Here is a 19,696-nt window from a genome sequence, read left to right on the forward strand (position 1 = left end):
TAGCTTGCATTCACAGTGGCACCGAAGCTATCCCTGAGGCCCACCTCCCGGCCTACTCAGCTGTTCACACAAACCCCACTCATACATGGCTAGAGCCCAATACTCCACCAGATCCTTGCTGTAAACACTGGACCTTGGCACCGGATCACCGTTGCTACCGATTGGCTATAGTGGCTAATGCCACTGCCACGAAGCTAGCACCAGTTAGCCGTGTTAGCCGTGAGCCAGGCACATCTCCCGGCTAGCAAACTAAATTCTACAATACCTCTTTCGCCATCTGGCTTGGATTCTCTGTCGACACGGCGCCCCGTCGCACCTCCACGACTGGTCTGCCGACGAATACTCCATCCACTGTGCCTTCAACCGGCCTCCGTCGGAGCAGACGCTCCTACTAGCCCCGGGCTACTAACTTTAAACGCTGTGTCGCCCGCGTACTAACGTAGTGGCAGCTTCCCTGCTCCATCTACTGCTGCCCCCTGGACACTATGATCACTTGGCTACATAGCTGATGCCTGCTGGACTGTCCATTAATCACGGTACTCCATTCTGTTTATTTATTTTTATCTGTCGGCCCCAGCCGCGAACTCAGGCTCTGTGTGTAGTTAATCCGACTCTCTCTGCCTAGTCATCACCATTTCACCTGCTGTTGTTGTGTTAGCTGATTAGCTGTTGTTGTCTCACCTGTTGTTTTAGCTAGCTCTCCCAATCAACACCTGCGATTACTTTATGCCTTGCTGTATGTCTCTCTCAAATGTCAATATGCCTTGTATACTGTTGTTCAGGTTAGTTATCATTGTTTTAGTTTACAATGGAGCCCCTAGTTCCACTCTCCATACCTATGATAGATCCTTTGTCCCACCTCCCACACACACGGTGACCTCACCCATTACAACCAGCATGTCCAGAGATACTACCTCTCTTATCATCACCCAGTGCCTGGGCTTACCTCCGCTGTACCCGCACCCCACCATACCCCTGTCTGCGCATTATGCCCTGAATAAATTCTACCACGCCCAGAAATCTGCTCCTCCTTTTTTCTCCCAATGCTCTAGGTGACCAGTTTTGATAGCCTTTAGCCGCACCCTCATCCTACTCCTCCTCTGTTCCGCGGGTGATGTGGAGGTAAACCCAGGCCCAGCATGTCCCCAGGCACCCTCATTTGTTGACTTCTGTGATCGAAAAAGCCTTGGTTTCATGCATGTCAACATTAGAAGCCTCCTCCCTAAGTTTGTTTTACTCACTGCTTTAGCACTCACTGTTTTAGCACACTCTGCTAACCCTGATGTCCTTGCCGTGTCTGAATCCTGGCTTAGGAAGGCCACCAAAAATTCTGAGATTTCCATACCTAACTATAACATTTTCCGTCAAGATAGAACTGCCAAAGGGGGAGGAGTTGCAGTCTACTGCAGAGATAGCCAGCCAAGTAATGTCATACTTTCCAGGTCCATACCCAAACAGTTCGAACTTCTAATTTTAAAAATGAATCTCTCCAGAAATAAGTCTCTCACTGTTGCCGCCTGCTACCGACCCCCCTCAGCTCCCAGCTGTGCCCTGGACACCATTTGTGAATTGATCGCCCCCCATCTAGCTTCAGAGTTTGTTCTGTTAGGTGACCTAAACTGGGATATGCTAACACCCCGGCAGTCCTGCAATCCAAGCTAGAGGCCCTCAATCTCACACAAATCATCAAGGAACCCACCAGGTACAACCCTAAATCTGTAAACAAGGGCACCCTCATAGACGTTATCCTGACCAACTGGCCCTCCAAATACACCCCGCTGTCTTCAATCAGGATCTCAGCGATCACTGCCTCATTGCCTGTATCCGCTACGGGTCCGCAGTCAAACGACCACCCCTCATCACCGTCAAACGCTCCCTAAAACACTTCTGCGAGCAGGCCTTCCTAATCGACCTGGCCCGGGTATCCTGGAAGGATATTGACCTCATCCCGTCAGTTGAGGATGCCTGGTCATTCTTTAAAAGTAACTTCCTCACCATCTTAGATAAGCATGCTCCGTTCAAAAAATGCAGAACTAAGAACAGATATAGCCCTTGGTTCACTCCAGACCCGACTGCCCTCGACCAGCACAAAAACATCCTGTGTCGGACTGCAATAGCATCGAATAGTCCCCGCGATATGCAACTGTTCAGGGAAGTCAGGAACCAATATACGCAGTCAGTCAGGAAAGCAAAGGCCAGCTTTTTCAAGCAGAAATTTGCATCCTGTAGCTCTAACTCCAAAAATGTCTGGGACACTGTAAAGTCCATGGAGAACAAGAGCACCTCCTCCCAGCTGCCCACTGCACTGAGGCTAGGTAACACGGTCACCACCGATAAATCCATGATAATCGAAAACTTCAACAAGCATTTCTCAACGGCTGGCCATGCCTTCCTCCTGGCTACCCCCCCCCCCCCCCCGAAGCTACTCGCCCAAGCCTCCCCAGCTTCTCCTTTACCCAAATCCAGATAGCAGATGTTCTGAAAGAGCTGAAACACCTGGACCCGTACAAATCAGCTGGCCTTGACAATCTGGACCCTCTATTTCTGAAACTATCCGCCGCCATTGTCGCAACCCCTATTACCAGCCTGTTCAACCTCTCTTTCGTATTGTCCGAGATCCTCAAGGATTGGAAAGCTGCCGCAGTCATCCCCCTCTTCAAAGGGGGAGACACCCTGGACCCAAACTGTTACAGACCTATATCCATCCTGCCCTGCCTAGCTAAGTTCTTCGAAAGCCAAGTCAACAAACAGATCACTGACCATCTCGAATCCCACCGTACCTTCTCCGCTGTGCAATCTGGTGTCCGAGCCGGTCACGGGTGCACCTCAGCCATGCTCAAGGTACTAAACGATATCATAACCGCCATCGATAAAAGACAGTAATGTGCAGCCGTCTTCATCGACCTGGCCAAGGCTTTCAATTCTGTCAATCACCATATTCTTATCGGCAGACTTAGTAGCCTCGGTTTTTCTAATGACTGCCTTGCCTGGTTCACCAACTACTTTGCAGACAGAGTTCAGTGTGTCAAATCGGAGGGCATGTTGTCCGGTCCTCTGGCAGTCTCTATGGGGGTGCCACAGGGTTCAATTCTCGGGCAGACTCTTTTCTCTGTATATACAGTGCCTTGCGAAATTATTCGGCCCCCTTGAACTTTGCGACCTTTTGCCACATTTCAGGCTTCAAACATAAAGATATAAAACTGTATTTTTTTGTGAAGAATCAACAACAAGTGGGACACAATCATGAAGTGGAACGACATTTATTGGATATTTCAAACTTTTTTAACAAGTCAAAAACTGAAAAATTGGGCGTGCAAAATTATTCAGCCCCCTTAAGTTAATACTTTGTAGCGCCACCTTTTGCTGCGATTACAGCTGTAAGTCGCTTGGGGTATGTCTCTATCAGTTTTGCACATCGAGAGACTGAATTTTTTCCCCATTCCTCCTTGCAAAACAGCTCGAGCTCAGTGAGGTTGGATGGAGAGCATTTGTGAACAGCAGTTTTCAGTTCTTTCCACAGATTCTCGATTGGATTCAGGTCTGGACTTTGACTTGGCCATTCTAGCACCTGGATATGTTTATTTTTGAACCATTCCATTGTAGATTTTGCTTTATGTTTTGGATCATTGTCTTGTTGGAAGACAAATCTCCGTCCCAGTCTCAGGTCTTTTGCAGACTCCATCAGGTTTTCTTCCAGAATGGTCCTGTATTTGGCTCCATCCATCTTCCCATCAATTTTAACCATCTTCCCTGTCCCTGCTGAAGAAAAGCAGGCCCAAACCATGATGCTGCCACCACCATGTTTGACAGTGGGGATGGTGTGTTCAGGGTGATGAGCTGTGTTGCTTTTACGCCAAACATAAAATTTTGCATTGTTGCCAAAAAGTTCAATTTTGGTTTCATCTGACCAGAGCACCTTCTTCCACATGTTTGGTGTGTCTCCCAGGTGGCTTGTGGCAAACTTTAAACAACACTTTTTATGGATATCTTTAAGAAATGGCTTTCTTCTTGCCACTCTTCCATAAAGGCCAGATTTGTGCAATATACGACTGATTGTTGTCCTATGGACAGAGTCTCCCACCTCAGCTGTAGATCTCTGCAGTTCATCCAGAGTGATCAAGGGCCTCTTGGCTGCATCTCTGATCAGTCTTCTCCTTGTATGAGCTGAAAGTTTAGAGGGACGGCCAGGTCTTGGTAGATTTGCAGTGGTCTGATACTCCTTCCATTTCAATATTATCGCTTGCACAGTGCTCCTTGGGATGTTTAAAGCTTGGGAAATCTTTTTGTATCCAAATCCGGCTTTAAACTTCTTCACAACAGTATCTCGGACCTGCCTGGTGTGTTCCTTGTTCTTCATGATGCTCTCTGCGCTTTTAACGGACCTCTGAGACTATCACAGTGCAGGTGCATTTATACGGAGACTTGATTACACACAGGTGGATTGTATTTATCATCATTAGTCATTTAGGTCAACATTGGATCATTCAGAGATTCTCACTGAACTTCTGGAGAGAGTTTGCTGCACTGAAAGTAAAGGGGCTGAATCATTTTGCACGCCCAATTTTTCAGTTTTTGATTTGTTAAAAAAGTTTGAAATATCCAATAAATGTCGTTCCACTTCATGATTGTGTCCCACTTGTTGTTGATTCTTCACAAAAAAATACAGTTTTATATCTTTATGTTTGAAGCCTGAAATGTGGCAAAAGGTCGCAAAGTTCAAGGGGGCCGAATACTTTCGCAAGGCACTGTATCAATGATGTTGCTCTTGCTGCGGGCGATTCCCTGATCCACCTCTACGCAGACGACACCATTCTGTATACTTCTGGCCCTTCCTTGGACACTGTGCTATCTAACCTCCAAACGAGCTTCAATACCGTACAACACTCCTTCCGTGGCCTCCAACTGCTCTTAAACGCTAGTAAAACCAAATGCATGCTTTTCAACCGTTCGCTGCCTGCACCCGCACGCCTGACTAGCATCACCACCCTGGATGGTTCCGACCTAGAATATGTGGACATCTATAAGTACCTAGGTGTCTGGCTAGACTGTAAACTCTCCTGGTAAAACTGACTATCCTACGATCCTCGACTTTGCCGATGTCATCTACAAAATAGCTTCCAATACTCTACTCAGCAAACTGGATGCAGTTTATCATTGTGCCATCCGTTTTGTTACTAAAGCACCTTATACCACCCACCACTGCGACCTATATGCTCTAGTCGGCTGGCCCTCGCTACATATTCGTCGCCAGACCCACTGGCTCCAGGTCATCTACAAGTCCATGCTAGGTAAAGCTCCGCCTTATCTCAGTTCACTGGTCACGATGGCAACACCCACCTGTAGCACGCGCTCCAGCAGGTGTATCTCACTGATCATCCCTAAAGCCAACACATCATTTGGCCGCCTTTCCTTCCAGTTCTCTGCTGCCTGTGACTGGAACGAATTTCAAAAATCGCTGAAGTTGGAGACTTTTATCTCCCTCACCAACTTTAAACATCTGCTATCTGAGCAGCTAACCGATCTTTGCAGCTGTACATAGTCCATCGGTAAATAGCCCACCCAATTTACCTACCTCATCCCCATACTGTTTTTATTTATTTACTTTTCTGCTCTTTTGCACACCAGTATCTCTACCTGCACATGACCATCTGATCATCTATCACTCCAGTGTTAATCTGCTAAATTGTAATTATTCACCTACCTCCTCATGCCTTTTGCACACAATGTATATAGACTCTTTTTTCTTTTTTTCTACTGTGTTATTGACTTGTTTATTGTTTACTCCATGTGTAACTCTGTGTTGTTGTCTGTTCACACGGCTATGCTTTATCTTGGCCAGGTCGCAGTTGTAAATGAGAACTTGTTCTCAACTAGCCTACCTGGTTAAATAAAGGTGAAATATATATATATATATATTTTAAATTGGCTGTGTACAGGTACAGTAAGCTGCTCTGACAGCTGATGCTTAAAGTTAGAGAGGGAGATATGAGACTCCAGCTTCAGTGATTTTTGCTGCAGCTTGTAAACCAATTCCAGTCATTGGCAGCAGAGAACTGGAAGGAAAGGCGGCCAAAAGAAGTGTTGGCTTTGGGGATGACCAGTGAAATATACCTGCTGGAGTGCCTGCTATGGGTGGGTGTTGCAATTGTGTTGCAATTGTGTCTAGCTAGCTAACTAACAACCACAATTTCCGCAATGGTGATAAAGCAATGGAAAGAAACGACTCATGTTTGTGAAATAATCCATCTGCATTTATTGTTGCTATAGTTAAATATTCCTAGTAGTTCCATTATGCGTATCCAAAATCTGAACCCATCCATACTAGCTATTTAAATTGGTTTACAAGCTGCAGCCTTCGGCATGGGTAAAAATGACAAGTGCATGTGCAGCTGGGCAGCCTTCCACAGGTGGGACTCGGACTTGGTAGCTAATTTTAAATATCCAAGTGCATGCGTGTCTGGTTGGCTGAGCTGGCAAATCAGCTGTTTTTGGCTGGTATATGCCCATGTTCTTTTTGTTCCTAACAGGGCAAGCAGGGACACAGAGAGTAACTGCTTTTTAACATCTTTAATTGGCATTTTAGGAAGGACATTTATTAATTAATATTGTAATTATTTATAGATCATATTTCATAGAATTCTGGAACACTGGGAAGTTACTTTAAGGCATTGATGGTTTACCGATACATTTATTTCCTTTTGCTTTGTGGATGCATTTTGCCCCGAATAGAGGAGATGGCTTTGGAAGAGAGGAGTCAGTGCAGTAGTTAGCTCACTGACAGGGTTTTCAAAAAGAGGGGCATTGGCTGTTTTTTTTGCTGTGTGTTGTTCTCAAGGGGATTTCCCCATTCTTTCTTTCAGAATTGGCTGGACCCGTCAAAGGAGATCAAGAAGCAAATCCGAAGTTAGTGTGACCACGCATGTACACACACACACACACACACACACACACACACACACACACACACACACACACACACACACACACACACACACACACACACACACACACACACACACACACACACACACACAGTGCTGACTGTGTGTCGTTTATCCACAGTTGGCTCATGGCATTTCGGCTTTGCTGTCAAGTTTTATCCCCCTGACCCATCTCAGCTCACTGAAGACATCACCAGGTGGGTTTGAATCATAATCAACAGCAAAACATCTACTAAATATGCTATGGAAGTCAGATTTGATGTCTAACTGCCTTTATTGATAATAACCAGTCCCTTCAGGATTTTGCGATTTATGCTAGGGCTTGCAAATTTGACCACTATTACTGCATAAAACTGCAATTATTACTTCATAAAATTGTGTGATCACTGCACTACAAGAACAGGGCTCGCAATTTTAACCAATCACCGCACTTAACTGCATAAAATTGTTAAATCAAGCCAGAAGTTGTTGCAAATTGCCATACAAAACTTCAGAACTGCCGCAGCAAAATCAAGCATTTTTGCCGACAAATCCCACATGAAAAAATACTATAGTATATTATAGTATAAATACTGTAGTATTATTATATGTACAGTTGAAGTCGGAGGTTTACATACACCTTAGCCAAATACCTTTAAACTCAGTTTTTTACCATTCCTGACATTTAATAATTTAATGAGTAAAAATTCCCTGTCTTAGGTCAGTTAGGATCACCACTTTATTTTAAGAATGTGATATGTCAGAATAATAGTAGAGAAAATGATTTATTGCAGCTTTTATTTCTTTCATCACATTCCTAGTCGGTCAGAAGTTTACATACACTCAATTAGTATTTGGTAGCATTGCCTTTAAATGGTTTAACTTGGGTCAAACGTTTTGGGTAGCCTTCCACAATAAGTTGGGTGAATTTTGGCCCATTCCTCCTGACAGAGCTGGTGTAACTGAGTCAGGTTTGTAGGCCTCCTTGCTCGCACATGCTCTTTTAGTTTTGCCCACACATTTTCTATGGGATTGAGGTCAGGCCTTTGTGATGGCCACTCCAATACCTTGACTTTGTTGTCCTTAAGCCATTGCGCCACAACTTTGAAAGTATGCTGTGGGTCATTGTCCACTTGAAGACCCATTTCCTACCAAGCTTTAACTTCCTGACTGATGTCTTGAGATGTTGCTTCAATATATCCACATAATTTTCCTGCCTCATGATGCCATCTATTTCATGAAGTGCACCAGTCCTCCTACAGCAAAGCACCCCCACAACATGATGCTGCCACCCCCGTGCTTCACGGTTGGGATGGTGCTCTTCTGCTTGCAAGTGTCCCCTTTTTTTCTCCAAACATAACGATGGTCATTATGGCCAAACAGTTCTATTTTTGTTTTGTCAGACCAGAGGACATTTCTCCAAATAGTATGAGCGGTATGATGACGGCGTGGTCCCATGGTGTTTATACTTGGGTACTATTGTTTGTACAGATGAACGTGGTACCTTCAGGCAGTTGGAAATTGCTCCCAAGGATGAACCAGACTTGTGGAAGTCTACAATTTATCTTCTGAGGTCTTGGCTGATTTCTCTTGATTTTCCAATGATATCAAGCAAAGATGCACTGAGTTTGAAGGTAGGCCTTGAAATACATCCACAGGTACACTTCCAATTGACTCAAATTATGTCAATTAGCCTATCAGAAGCTTCTAAAGCCATGACATAATTTTCTGGAATTTTCCAAGCAGTTTAAAGGCACAGTCAACTTCGTGTATGTAAGCTTCTGACCCACTGGAATTGTGATACAGTGAATTATGAGGGAAATAATTTGTCTGTAAACAATTGTTGGAAAAATTACTTGTGTCATGCACAAAGTAGATGTCCTACCCAACTTACCAAAACTATAGTTTGTTAACAAGAAATTTGTGGAGTGGTTGAAAAACGAGTTTTAATGACTCCAACCTAAGTGTATGTAAACTTCCGATTTCAACTGTATATACTATATTATTCACTGTAATGTTTTCTCTGACTTTACTGTGTTATTCACTGTAATGTTTTTGCGGAATTTACTGTGGTGTTTGGGACATGACTCTAGTATACTGTAGTATTTACTCTAGTGTTGTTGCAGACATCACTGTAATATACTGTAGTATTCACAGTTTATTATAGTATAAATACTATACTCCCGTGGGGCAGCACACAATTGGCCCAGCGTTGTCTGGGTTAGGGGAGGGTTTGGCCAGGGGGGCTTTACTTGGCTCATCTCGCTCTAGCGACTCCTTGTGGCTGGCCGGACACCTGAAGGCTGACCTCGGTTGTCAGTTGAACTGTGTTTCCTCCAACACATTGTTTCGGTGTTTCGGAGGACCTTCGCCTCCCGAGCCCGTTGGGGAGTTTCAGCAATGAGACAAGATTAAAATTAGGGAGAATAAGGGAGTAAAAAAATGAAAATAATATATATGCAACAGTAATAACTGTAGTGTTTTTGTGGACATTACTGTGGTATTTACTATAGTGTTTTTGTTTTATTATCTTTGATGGTGATGGGATGTACAATACCGACACTTCCAGGCTTGCGTAACATTTTCAAAGCAGTCTGATCTGATACAAAAGTACCGATACCTGTATCATGATCAATGACGTCCAAAGCTTAGTTTGATCAAGTGATTTTTCAAAATGTTGCAAGCTTTTTTTGATGCCAAGTTGCTTTCAAACACTCACCTCTACCGGGGACAGTATTTGCAGATGTAGCTTTTATTTCCAGACCAGAGCACCTGACTGGTAACTCTGCAGGTAGGGTAGCGAGCCATCGGTTTCTCAGATGATAAAACAGAGGGTCGAATCAAGTCAAATTCTATTCGTCACATGCGCCAAATACAACAGCTGTAGACCTTACAGGGAAATGCTTACTTACAAGCCCTTAACCAACAATGCAGTTTTAAGAAACCCCCAAAAAAGGTAAGAGATAAGAATAACAAATAATTAAAGAGCAGCAGTAAAATAACAATAGTGGGGCTATATACAGGGGTTACCGGTACAGAGTCATTGTGCAGGGGCACCGTTGTCAAGGTAATTGAGGTAATATGTACATGTAGGTAGAGTTATTAAAGTGACTATGCATAGATAATGACAGAGAGTAGCAGCAGCGTGGGGGGGGGGGTCTTATGGCTTGGGGGTAGAAGCTGTTTAGAAGCCTCTTGGACCTAGACTTGGCTCCCGTACCACTTGCCGTGCGGTAGCAGAGATTACAGTCTATGACTAGGGTGGCTGGATTCTTTGACAATTTTTAGAGCCTTCCCCTGACACCGCCTGGTATAGAGGTCCTGGATGGCAGGAAGCTTGGCCCCGGTGATGTACTGGGCCATACGCACTACCCTAGTAGTGCCTTGCAGTCAGAGGCCGAGCAGTTGCCGTACAAGGCAGTGATGCAGCCCATCAGGATGCTCTCGATGGTACAGCTGTAAAACCTTTTGAGGATCTGAGGACCCATGCCAAATCTTTTCTGTCTCCTGAGGGGGAGATGATGTGAAACCACACTATCTGCATATTGTTGTTCTTAGAATTTGTTTAATTTAGTATGATCAGCTTTTGTCGCATCCTAAATAATGACATGGATATACAGTTTTTAAAACAAACTTGGAGGCAAATAAAAGGATGAAGGATGTAAGATGCTAACCTCATATTATAACTGTTTAGGTGTTCAAAACCCATGACTAACCGCTGTACCACAGAGTTTTGATAAATGCCTTGGTCAAAACTTATATCTGAACATCAAATGCTTATGTTAGTTGCTGACCAGCACGTGTCACTAATGTGCATTGTGTTAAAAGCTCATAGTAATTAACCGTTTTTCGGCACAATTTGGTGAGAGCCACCAAAGGCTTCAGAAAGCCTTGTTTTCCCATCACTAATCTTTGACATAGAAAGGAAGAGGAAACATAGAGCATAGAGGAACATAGAGGAAACCTACTGGACAAATACTAAAAGAGCATAATTTCCATAACCTATAGGTAGGTGGTATGTAGGTAGCTAGGTAGGACTGGCGTCTAAACAGATAGTTCTATAACATGTTACATATTACACAATATATGGTCTATACTTTGCATGTAGGTTTCTCACTCATGGGTGGCACAAATTGGGATATGGGAGATGGGAATGGGTTGGGTATATGCAAATGAGTAATGTGGTATTACTGTTCTACAGTATACAAAAAATGTATAGAGTAAGTAGTACACTATCAAGGGATACTACAGTGTGTAGTATAGTAGGTCACATTTTATTTGAAGGGTCTGGATTTTTTTAAATATTTATTTTACTCCGTGGGCATGAGAGTTATTTTAGATACTCTTCAAAGAGGTAGGGTTCATACGTTTTCGGAAGATGGGCAGGGACTCCGCTGTCTGACTTTAGGGGGAAGCTTGTTTCACCATTGGAGTGCCAGGACATTGAAGAGCTTTGGTTAGGCTAAGTGGGAGCTACCCTCCCGTAGGGGTAGGAGGGCCAAGAGACCAGTGGTGTTGGAATGGAGTGGTCGGGTTGGGATTTGAGCATAGCCTGACGGTAAGCAGTGGCACTTTATTTGACTCTTTGCAAACTGGAATCCACATATCCTGAGGCTGCATTCATTGTAGCTGGGGATTTTAACAAGGCTAATCTGAAAACAAGACTCCCTAAATTCTTTCAGCATATCGATTGCGCAACCAGGGCTGGCAAAACCTTGGATCATTGCTATTCTAACTTCCGTGACGCATATAAGGCCCTCCCCCGCTCTCCTTTCGGGAAAAGCTGACCACGACTCCATTTTGTTGCTCCCTGCCTACAGACAGAAACTAAATCAAGAAGCTCCCGCGTTGAGGTCTGTTCAACGCTGGTCCGACCAATCTGATTCCACACTCCAAGACTGCTTCCATCATGTGGACTGGGATATATGTTTCGTATTGCGTCAGACAACAACATTGACGAATACGCTGATTCGTTGAGCGAGTTCATTAGAACGTGCGTTGAAGATGTCGTTCCCATAGCAACGATTAAAACATTCCCAAACCAGAAACCGTGGATTGATGGCAGCATTTGCGTGAAACTGAAAGCGCGAACCACTGCTTTTAATCAGGGCAAGGTGACCGGAAACATGACCGAATACAAACAGTGTAGCTATTCCCTCCGCAAGGCAATCAAACAAACAATATAGAGACAAAGTAGAATCGCAATTCAACGGCTCAGACACAAGAGGTATGTGGCAGGGTCTACAGTCAATCACGGATTACAAAAAGAAAACCAGCCCAGTCACGGACCAGGATGTCTTGCTCCCAGGCAGACTAAATAACTTTTTTTGCCCGCTTTGAGGACAATACAGTGCCACTGACACGGCCCGCAACCAAAACATGCGGACTCTCCTTCACTGCAGCCGAGGTGAGTAAAACATTTAAACGTGTTAACCCTCGCAAGGCTGCAGGCCCAGACCAGCTGGCTGTTGTGTTTACGGACATATTCAATCAATCCCTATCCCAGTCTGCTGTTCCCACATGCTTCAAGAGGGCCACAATTGTTCCTGGACCATATCACCTCCACCCTACCTGACACCCTAGACGCACTCCAATTTGCTTCCGCCCAAATAGGTCCACAGACGATGCAATATCAACCACACTGCACACTGCCCTAACCCATCTGGACAAGAGGAATACCTATGTGAGTATGCTGTTCATCGACTACAGCTCAGCATTTAACACCATAGTACCCTCCAAACTCGTCATCAAGCTCGAGTTATGCCTAAATATGTAAGTTCTTATTTTACTGGAATACCATAATATGAAGGTGTCACACAATCTTTGACAGCTATGAGTTCACATTTATTAATGTTAAGATATAGACCAGATGCTTTGGAAAAGGATTGTATCACATTGATCGAAATGGGAATTTGTTTAGCGTCTTTCAGAAAAAGTGTAGTATCGTCAGCCAGCTGGCTTATAATAATTTCTTTACCAGCTATGGAAATACCTTGTACAGGACTATTATTTAAATAATTTGCAAGAAGTTGGGTGATTAATAAAAACAGCTACGGAGAGATAGGACAACCTTGCCTAATTCATCTCTTTAACTCAAATCTAGGTGAGGTGCCATATTTCAATTTGATAGAGCTGTTACCATTTGCATAGAGTCTTAATAGCCTTACAGAAAAAATCCCCAAAGCCAAGTCTCTCAAGGGAGTGGAAGAGAAACGGATGCTCTACTGTGTCAAATTTTTTATTAAAAAAATATGAAGCTATCCTTCTGATGTAATTCCATCAACACTTGGTGATTTATTGTTCTTTAGATGTTTGATAGACTCTATAATCTCTTCAACTTTGATGGGTTCATCACACTGTTTAGATTCTATATCACTGATAGAGTGAACATTATTCAGTGAGTTAAAAAACATATCTGTGAATTCCTGACAGTACGTAGAGCTATACAATTTTCTGTAAAAATTGCTACAGTATTTAGTGATTCATTTTTTGTGTTATTTTTAGAGTGAAATTTCTCAAGTCTAAAAAAAATTGGATGAATTCTGTTCTCCCTCCTCAATCCAATTTTTCCTAGATATAATAAAGGCTCCTTCTGCTTTTAATCTATATATATTATCCAGTTTATTTTGCAACTAAATTAGTTCCATCTTCTCCTCCCCGAGAGGCCGGCTGGGGAACTCTGAGAAAGGGAAGTTATCTTAATGATCACCTTTTCCTCCTCAGCTCTTCTGGTCTTAGCAAGATTACTACCATATTTTCTAAGGTATTTGGACACCTCAAATTTAAAGAGCTCCCAGTTCTTGCAATAAGATTGTTCTTCACAAGCCCTTTCCCAAAAGTGTGAGAGCAGATCTTTAACCTCAAATTGAGCTATATCATTATTTAATAATGAGCTATTTAGCTTCCAGTAGGATGCTCTACCAAGGTTAGTATCAGGGGTAAATATTTTGATATTAATGTAAATGGCCCTATGGTCTGGGGGAGTAGTAAAAATATTTGTAGTAACACACTCACTACCAATACATTTGGATATAAGCAACAAATCTATTCTGGATTGTCTGGAACCTGTTTTGTTACTCCAAGTGAATGATCTTTCGGCCGGAAACCTCTCTCTCCGTATATCAGTAAGATCAAACATTTCCATAAAAAGTATTAAACCCAAATTCTGATTGGTTGGCCTACCTGGGGGCCATCTATCAGTTGAATTATCTATAGTAATGTTAAAGTCCTATCAATAATAACGAATTGGGAAATCTAGATAACCAATGAAGTATATGTTTCTCTATAGATTCAAGCAACTCATCATTCTCATGTTTGGTGTTGTACCCGTAGAAGTTTACAGTAATGAGCGTAATGTAATTGTAACTGATCACAAGACAAATAAAGTGACCAATGGGGTCTGTCACATTCTGAGTGTAGAATATTACCACCAAAGCTATTTTTCATTGTAGTGACACAAGCGGAGCGTTCAGATCCATGGGAAAGCCAAATATCGTTGCCCCACTGTGACCTCCAGAAGTTGGTATCAGCCGAAATTGAGTGAGACTATTGAAAAAAGCAAAAATCTGTTCGAAATTGTTTAGCAAATAAAAATAAGGCTTTGCGCTTCACATTGTTTCGTAACCCCCTAGCATTAAGAGAAACTATAGACAAAGACAAAACAACAAAGATGATATAAAAGTATAAACTGTTGTAGGATGAGTCAAAGACGTAGGAGCAGTGAACGTAAATGATAAGGAACCGAGATCTGTACCATTTAAGTCTATTTAAAGTGAAAATAGCTTATTCCATAAACTTTGAGCTAGACGTTATCCGGCTTTGAAATTCAACTCAACTGAAAATTATGTTCAAGACCAAACCAAGGGTTCTTGTAGTAAGAGAGACTAGAGAGACCTCTTTAGTGTAATCAGGAACTATTCTGAGACATAAAATGCTAAATAATAATTTAAATAAAAGTTTACCTACTATTTTAAATGCATATGAAAACTGATCATAAAAAAATAGAATAAAAAAGGTTTTACATATACACGTTCCTAAGACCTTTTTTTGGAAATAAGGATTAATAACTAAATAGAACAATAACCGTGTAAAGTCAGAGCAGACCTGTATGCCCTTTAAAACAGTATCTTGGTTACTGTATACATAAAAAATAAATACAACTTTCAATCTTCTTCGTCTGGTCATACAAGAACAAACTAAACTAAGTACCTGAGTATTCCGAAAAATAGTCACCTGATGCTTGTTAGGTAAACAATATAAGGAACATGAGCATTTATTTTATTTTACTAGGCAAGTCAGTTAAGAACAAATTCTTATTTTCAATGACGGCCTAGGAACAGTGGGTTAACTGCCTGTTCAGGGGCAGAACGACAGAATATGTACCTTGTCAGCTCAGTGATTTGAACTTGCAACCTTTCAGTTACTAGTCCAACGCTCTAACCACTAGGCTACCCTGCCGCCCCATGCCAAGGCTTAAACCATCAATCTGTTCCTTCTGGTGAGATTTTAGGGAGGAATATGGATTTCTGAACCGTTGATGAAGCCTCTTCCTCTGATGAAGTAAGCAGCCTTTCCCTCGTTTCGTGCTATCTTGATCGTTGGCCACAACTTGTTCCTTCGTTCTATGTCCTCCGGGCTGAAATGCTCGGCGAAACGCAGACCATGGCTCTGAAGGAAGGCGTTCTTCCTAGCAGCTTTCCAGACAGCATCCCTGTAGAATGTCAGTGAAGAGGATGATGATACCCCTGGGTCTTGAATCGTTTTGCTGTTGCTTCTTGCCGAGGCGATGCACAACGTCGATGGTATCACCAACTTTGTTCTTCTCTCCAGGCAAAACTTCTTGGCAGATGCGGATAGCCACTCCTCACACATCTTCATTCTCCACCTCTGGCAAGCCGTAGAGTCTCAGGTTCCATCTTCTTGTGTATTGTTCCAGATCACTGAGACGTCTATGGTAGACATTGTTATTCTTTTTCACCTTTTCCACACTTTTTTCTACTTTTGCCACTCTTGTTTTCACATCCTTGATTTCACCACATGCAAACTCCACAGTCTTTTTCAAGCCTTCGATAACCATGGTGTTCACGCCTACCATTTTCTCAATGGTGTCAGACCTGGAGTTGATGATTAGGGAGAGGGTAGCCACGATGTCAGATTTCATGTTGGGTTTTTTGGAGGGTGGAGGTTTGCACGGAGTAACTGGTAAAGAGGGGAATTCGTCATCTTCAACAGCATTCGAAAGCATGATATTATCCATAGGGCAAGCGTAGTTATGGCAGTTGTCTATAAGCACGTTTCTCTCTTGTTGATTAGCAATAGAATGGCTAACTTCTTCCTTTCTTTTTTTGTCATGACTTTGCATGGACATGCCGAAATAAATTATCCAATTATTATTCCAGTCACAGGAAAGGTCTTATATCTTAAACAAATAAAAATAGTAATGACTGTAAACTTGTTTTTTTCACAATCTTTCTGAAGTTTGGTACGGAGATCTGTAAAAATGCATCTGTTCAAGCCGCCATCTTGGCACCCCTCTGGTGACAGGTGTGTGCCCTAATGATCAGCCTGGTGACCTAGAGGCCGGAGAGGGAGCGCACGGTGACAGCGCAGTTTGACTAGGCTACTGATATCGCCTATGGTTGTTCGCCATGCAAAATAACTTGTAGATCAATATCTGTCAACACAGTTACATGCAGTTCGACACTGAAGGAGAGGAAGCATCAGTTGTCACAAAAGATGAGAGATATTTTCAGAAGGTAGAAAGAATGTCATATAAGCTAATACATTTAGTGAACCAGCGATTTGTAACATTTTATATATTTTCTGACCGATGCATTTGGATCGGTTTGGGGTCTGTGGACCGATGCACTTGTGTCTTAAACATTTGAATCAGGGACTGATGCATATCGGTGAATCGTTACTTCCCTAGTATGAAGTATAGTATTCTACAGTATACTACACGATTATACTAAGTACTACACGATTGAGGGATACTAAAGTGTGTAGTATAGTATTCTACAGTATACTACAAAATTCTCTATTAAGTACTACACATGATCAAAGGATACTACAGCATGGAGTATAGTATTCTACGGTATACTACAGTTTACTACAGAATTCTATAGTAAGTACTATACTATTCTATAGTAAACAGGGGCATTGTTTCATGTGGGAGGGACTAACGAGCTGTGGGAAGTTGCCTTATAAATCCTGCATTCCCTCTATGCTGTTTGCCTCTTGTCTATCCATGATCATGTTCATCAGGGCATGAAACAGAATACATATTTTTTGTTTATGCAACATTAAACAGAAAGCATTTATTATTGGACCAGGTAGACCTCTCCCTGTTTGAATACATTGTCCTTCGTTTCGTGCCTAATGAACATGACTCATCGATGCATGCAGGTACTACCTGTGTCTACAGCTGAGGGACGACATGCTGTCTTGGCGTCTGCCCTGCTCCTTCGGGACCTACGCCCTGCTAGGTTCTTACACGGTGCAGGCGGAGCTGGGTGACTATGAGCCAGAGGAACACGGGCCCGACTACATCAGTGACTTCCGTTTCGCCCCCAACCAGACGAGGGAGCTAGAGGAGAGGGTGATGGAGCTTCACCGCAACTACAGGTCAGGGCCTGACCGGCCACGTGCCAGCTCATCATTGTAAATAAAAAGCCTCCGGCACAGGTCTACGCTGTCGGCATAGATTTTATTTAGGCATTTTATTTATTTATTTTGCTCCTTTGCACCCCATTATTTTTATTTCTATTTTGCACATTCTTCCATTGCAAAACTACCATTCCAGTGTTTTACTTGCTATATTGTATTTACTTTGCCACCATGGCCTTTTTGCCTTTACCTCCCTTCCCACCTCATTTGCTCACATTGTATATAGACTTGTTTATACTGTATTATTGACTGTATGTCTGTTTTACTCCATGTGTAACTCTGTGTCGTTGTATCTGTCGAACTGCTTTGCTTTATCTTGGCCAGGTCGCAATTGTAAATGAGAACTTGTTCTCAACTTGCCTACCTGGTTAAATAAAGGTAAAATAAAAAAATAAAAAAAATATTCAAATACAATTAAAATGGTAATTACCTAACAATTGCATAGTAGACACGTTGGTTTCATTGACACAAGCATCAGTATGTACCAGGGATGGACTGGGACTGGAATTAGCTAAATTATTATGGTTTTGAGCAAATCCCACAATTTCCACAGGCCCACTGGGCTAAAAATGGACAAGCCCATCTGGCATTTGCCCAAACCCCCCTATGGCCAGTCCGTCCCTGATATGTACCATTTGGTACTAGGTCGTTACCAATTGTGTTGAATTCTCAATACATGAACGTATATGGATAGTAGATAGACAATTAAATTAGTTACACACAATTGACTCATGCAAACATTCAAAACATGCAGAAGTCTAACATTAATCAGAGCCTGAGCAGACCTCAACATTTTTGTGCCACAACCATTCATCAACCACTAATTCCAATGACAAACCTGCGTACTATAACCCAAACAGACCCATTGTTCCCTTTATTCAAAGTGCTGTAAGTTGTGGTGTCGTAATAGTCCAATAACAGCCTCTGTGTTCTCCCTTAGGGGAATGAGTCCAGCGGAGGCAGAGGTGAACTTTCTAGAAAATGCCAAGAAGCTTTCCATGTATGGTGTAGACCTGCATCACGCCAAGGTACAGTATGGAAAGATTTACAAATTGTGTTTGTTTGTGGTGTGGTGTTGTTGTGTGTGCGTGCGTGCGTGTGTGTGTGTGTGTGTGTGTGTGTGTACTGCTACATTATAGACAACAATGTAACTAAGAATGTAAGGCTGCAAATATGGTTTAGACAGCAAGGAAAACATTTTAAAAGAATAGTCACAAGATGTCAACTTGATAGCCTGTTCGCATCTAGCTCTTGTTACTTCATGTTACTTCATCTTATCTATCTGGATTGGATCCGTATGATAGAGACACACACACTTCTTCGCCATCCCTGACCTTCCCTCCCTCCCGTTGCACCCTTTGTCTCTGACAGGATTCAGAGGGCATTGACATCATGCTTGGCGTCAGCGCCAACGGACTACTCATCTACCGTGACCGTCTGAGGATCAACCGCTTCGCCTGGCCGAAGATCCTCAAAATCTCCTACAAGAGGAGCAACTTCTACATCAAAATACGCCCCGGGGAGGTAGACAGACCATATTATGTTATCTTGTAGCCTACATTATGCATCTTGTTTGACATGACTTCACTTCACTCGAAGTCTACACTAACTCTGCAAAACAGGCAAAACAGTTCATTGCAGCCAACTGTATAACTGTGACAACTCAGTTAAGTGCCACAAAGCATGACAAATAAAAAGGTCAACCATTATATCAATCTTTACAGTTGTTTCATGCTTTCACAATAGTTAGGATTTCGAGCATGGTTGCTGTGACCTGATATGCCAGTTGTCCTATGCTAGCTTAATGCTACAGTAGGTGTTATTTAACAGATTCTATTGAAGTGTCACTTTTGAATCTTATCTGGGGACTCAGTGAGCCATGGAATAATTGGGCATGATTTGTTTCAATGTGGGCTATTTATAGCGGTCAAGTTACTATTCTTAAAGATTAGGGAGATGTGGGATGTTTTGTGGTCTTGGAAGTGGAAACGGTCTTCTTCTGTTGCCGAGCACTGGGACTTCAAAGCATGGTGGGCTGCGTGTAAGGATATGCTTTCATCTGGGATTTTGCTCTCTAGAAGTGTTAGTGTCTCATTTTGCTTGCTCTGGTT

At 42.7% G+C, this 19,696-nt stretch overlaps 1 protein-coding gene across 4 annotated transcripts in view; it reads left to right on the top strand.

The window, feature by feature from the left end:
• The window catches only part of si:dkey-178k16.1 (protein 4.1), a 102,137-nt gene that overhangs the window by 48,116 nt on the left and 34,325 nt on the right, over positions 1-19,696 (top strand). For all 4 annotated transcript variants that reach the window (XM_020506383.2, XM_020506384.2, XM_020506385.2 and 1 more), the window contains exons 5-9: positions 6,861-6,903; positions 7,063-7,138; positions 17,325-17,543; positions 18,526-18,613; positions 18,957-19,109. In XM_020506383.2, the coding sequence (XP_020361972.1) occupies positions 6,861-6,903; positions 7,063-7,138; positions 17,325-17,543; positions 18,526-18,613; positions 18,957-19,109 (579 nt within the window). The remainder of the gene's footprint in view (positions 1-6,860; positions 6,904-7,062; positions 7,139-17,324; positions 17,544-18,525; positions 18,614-18,956; positions 19,110-19,696) is intronic.

The sequence above is a fragment of the Oncorhynchus kisutch genome, linkage group LG17, assembly GCF_002021735.2.
Source record: "Oncorhynchus kisutch isolate 150728-3 linkage group LG17, Okis_V2, whole genome shotgun sequence".
Lineage (NCBI taxonomy): Eukaryota > Metazoa > Chordata > Actinopteri > Salmoniformes > Salmonidae > Oncorhynchus > Oncorhynchus kisutch.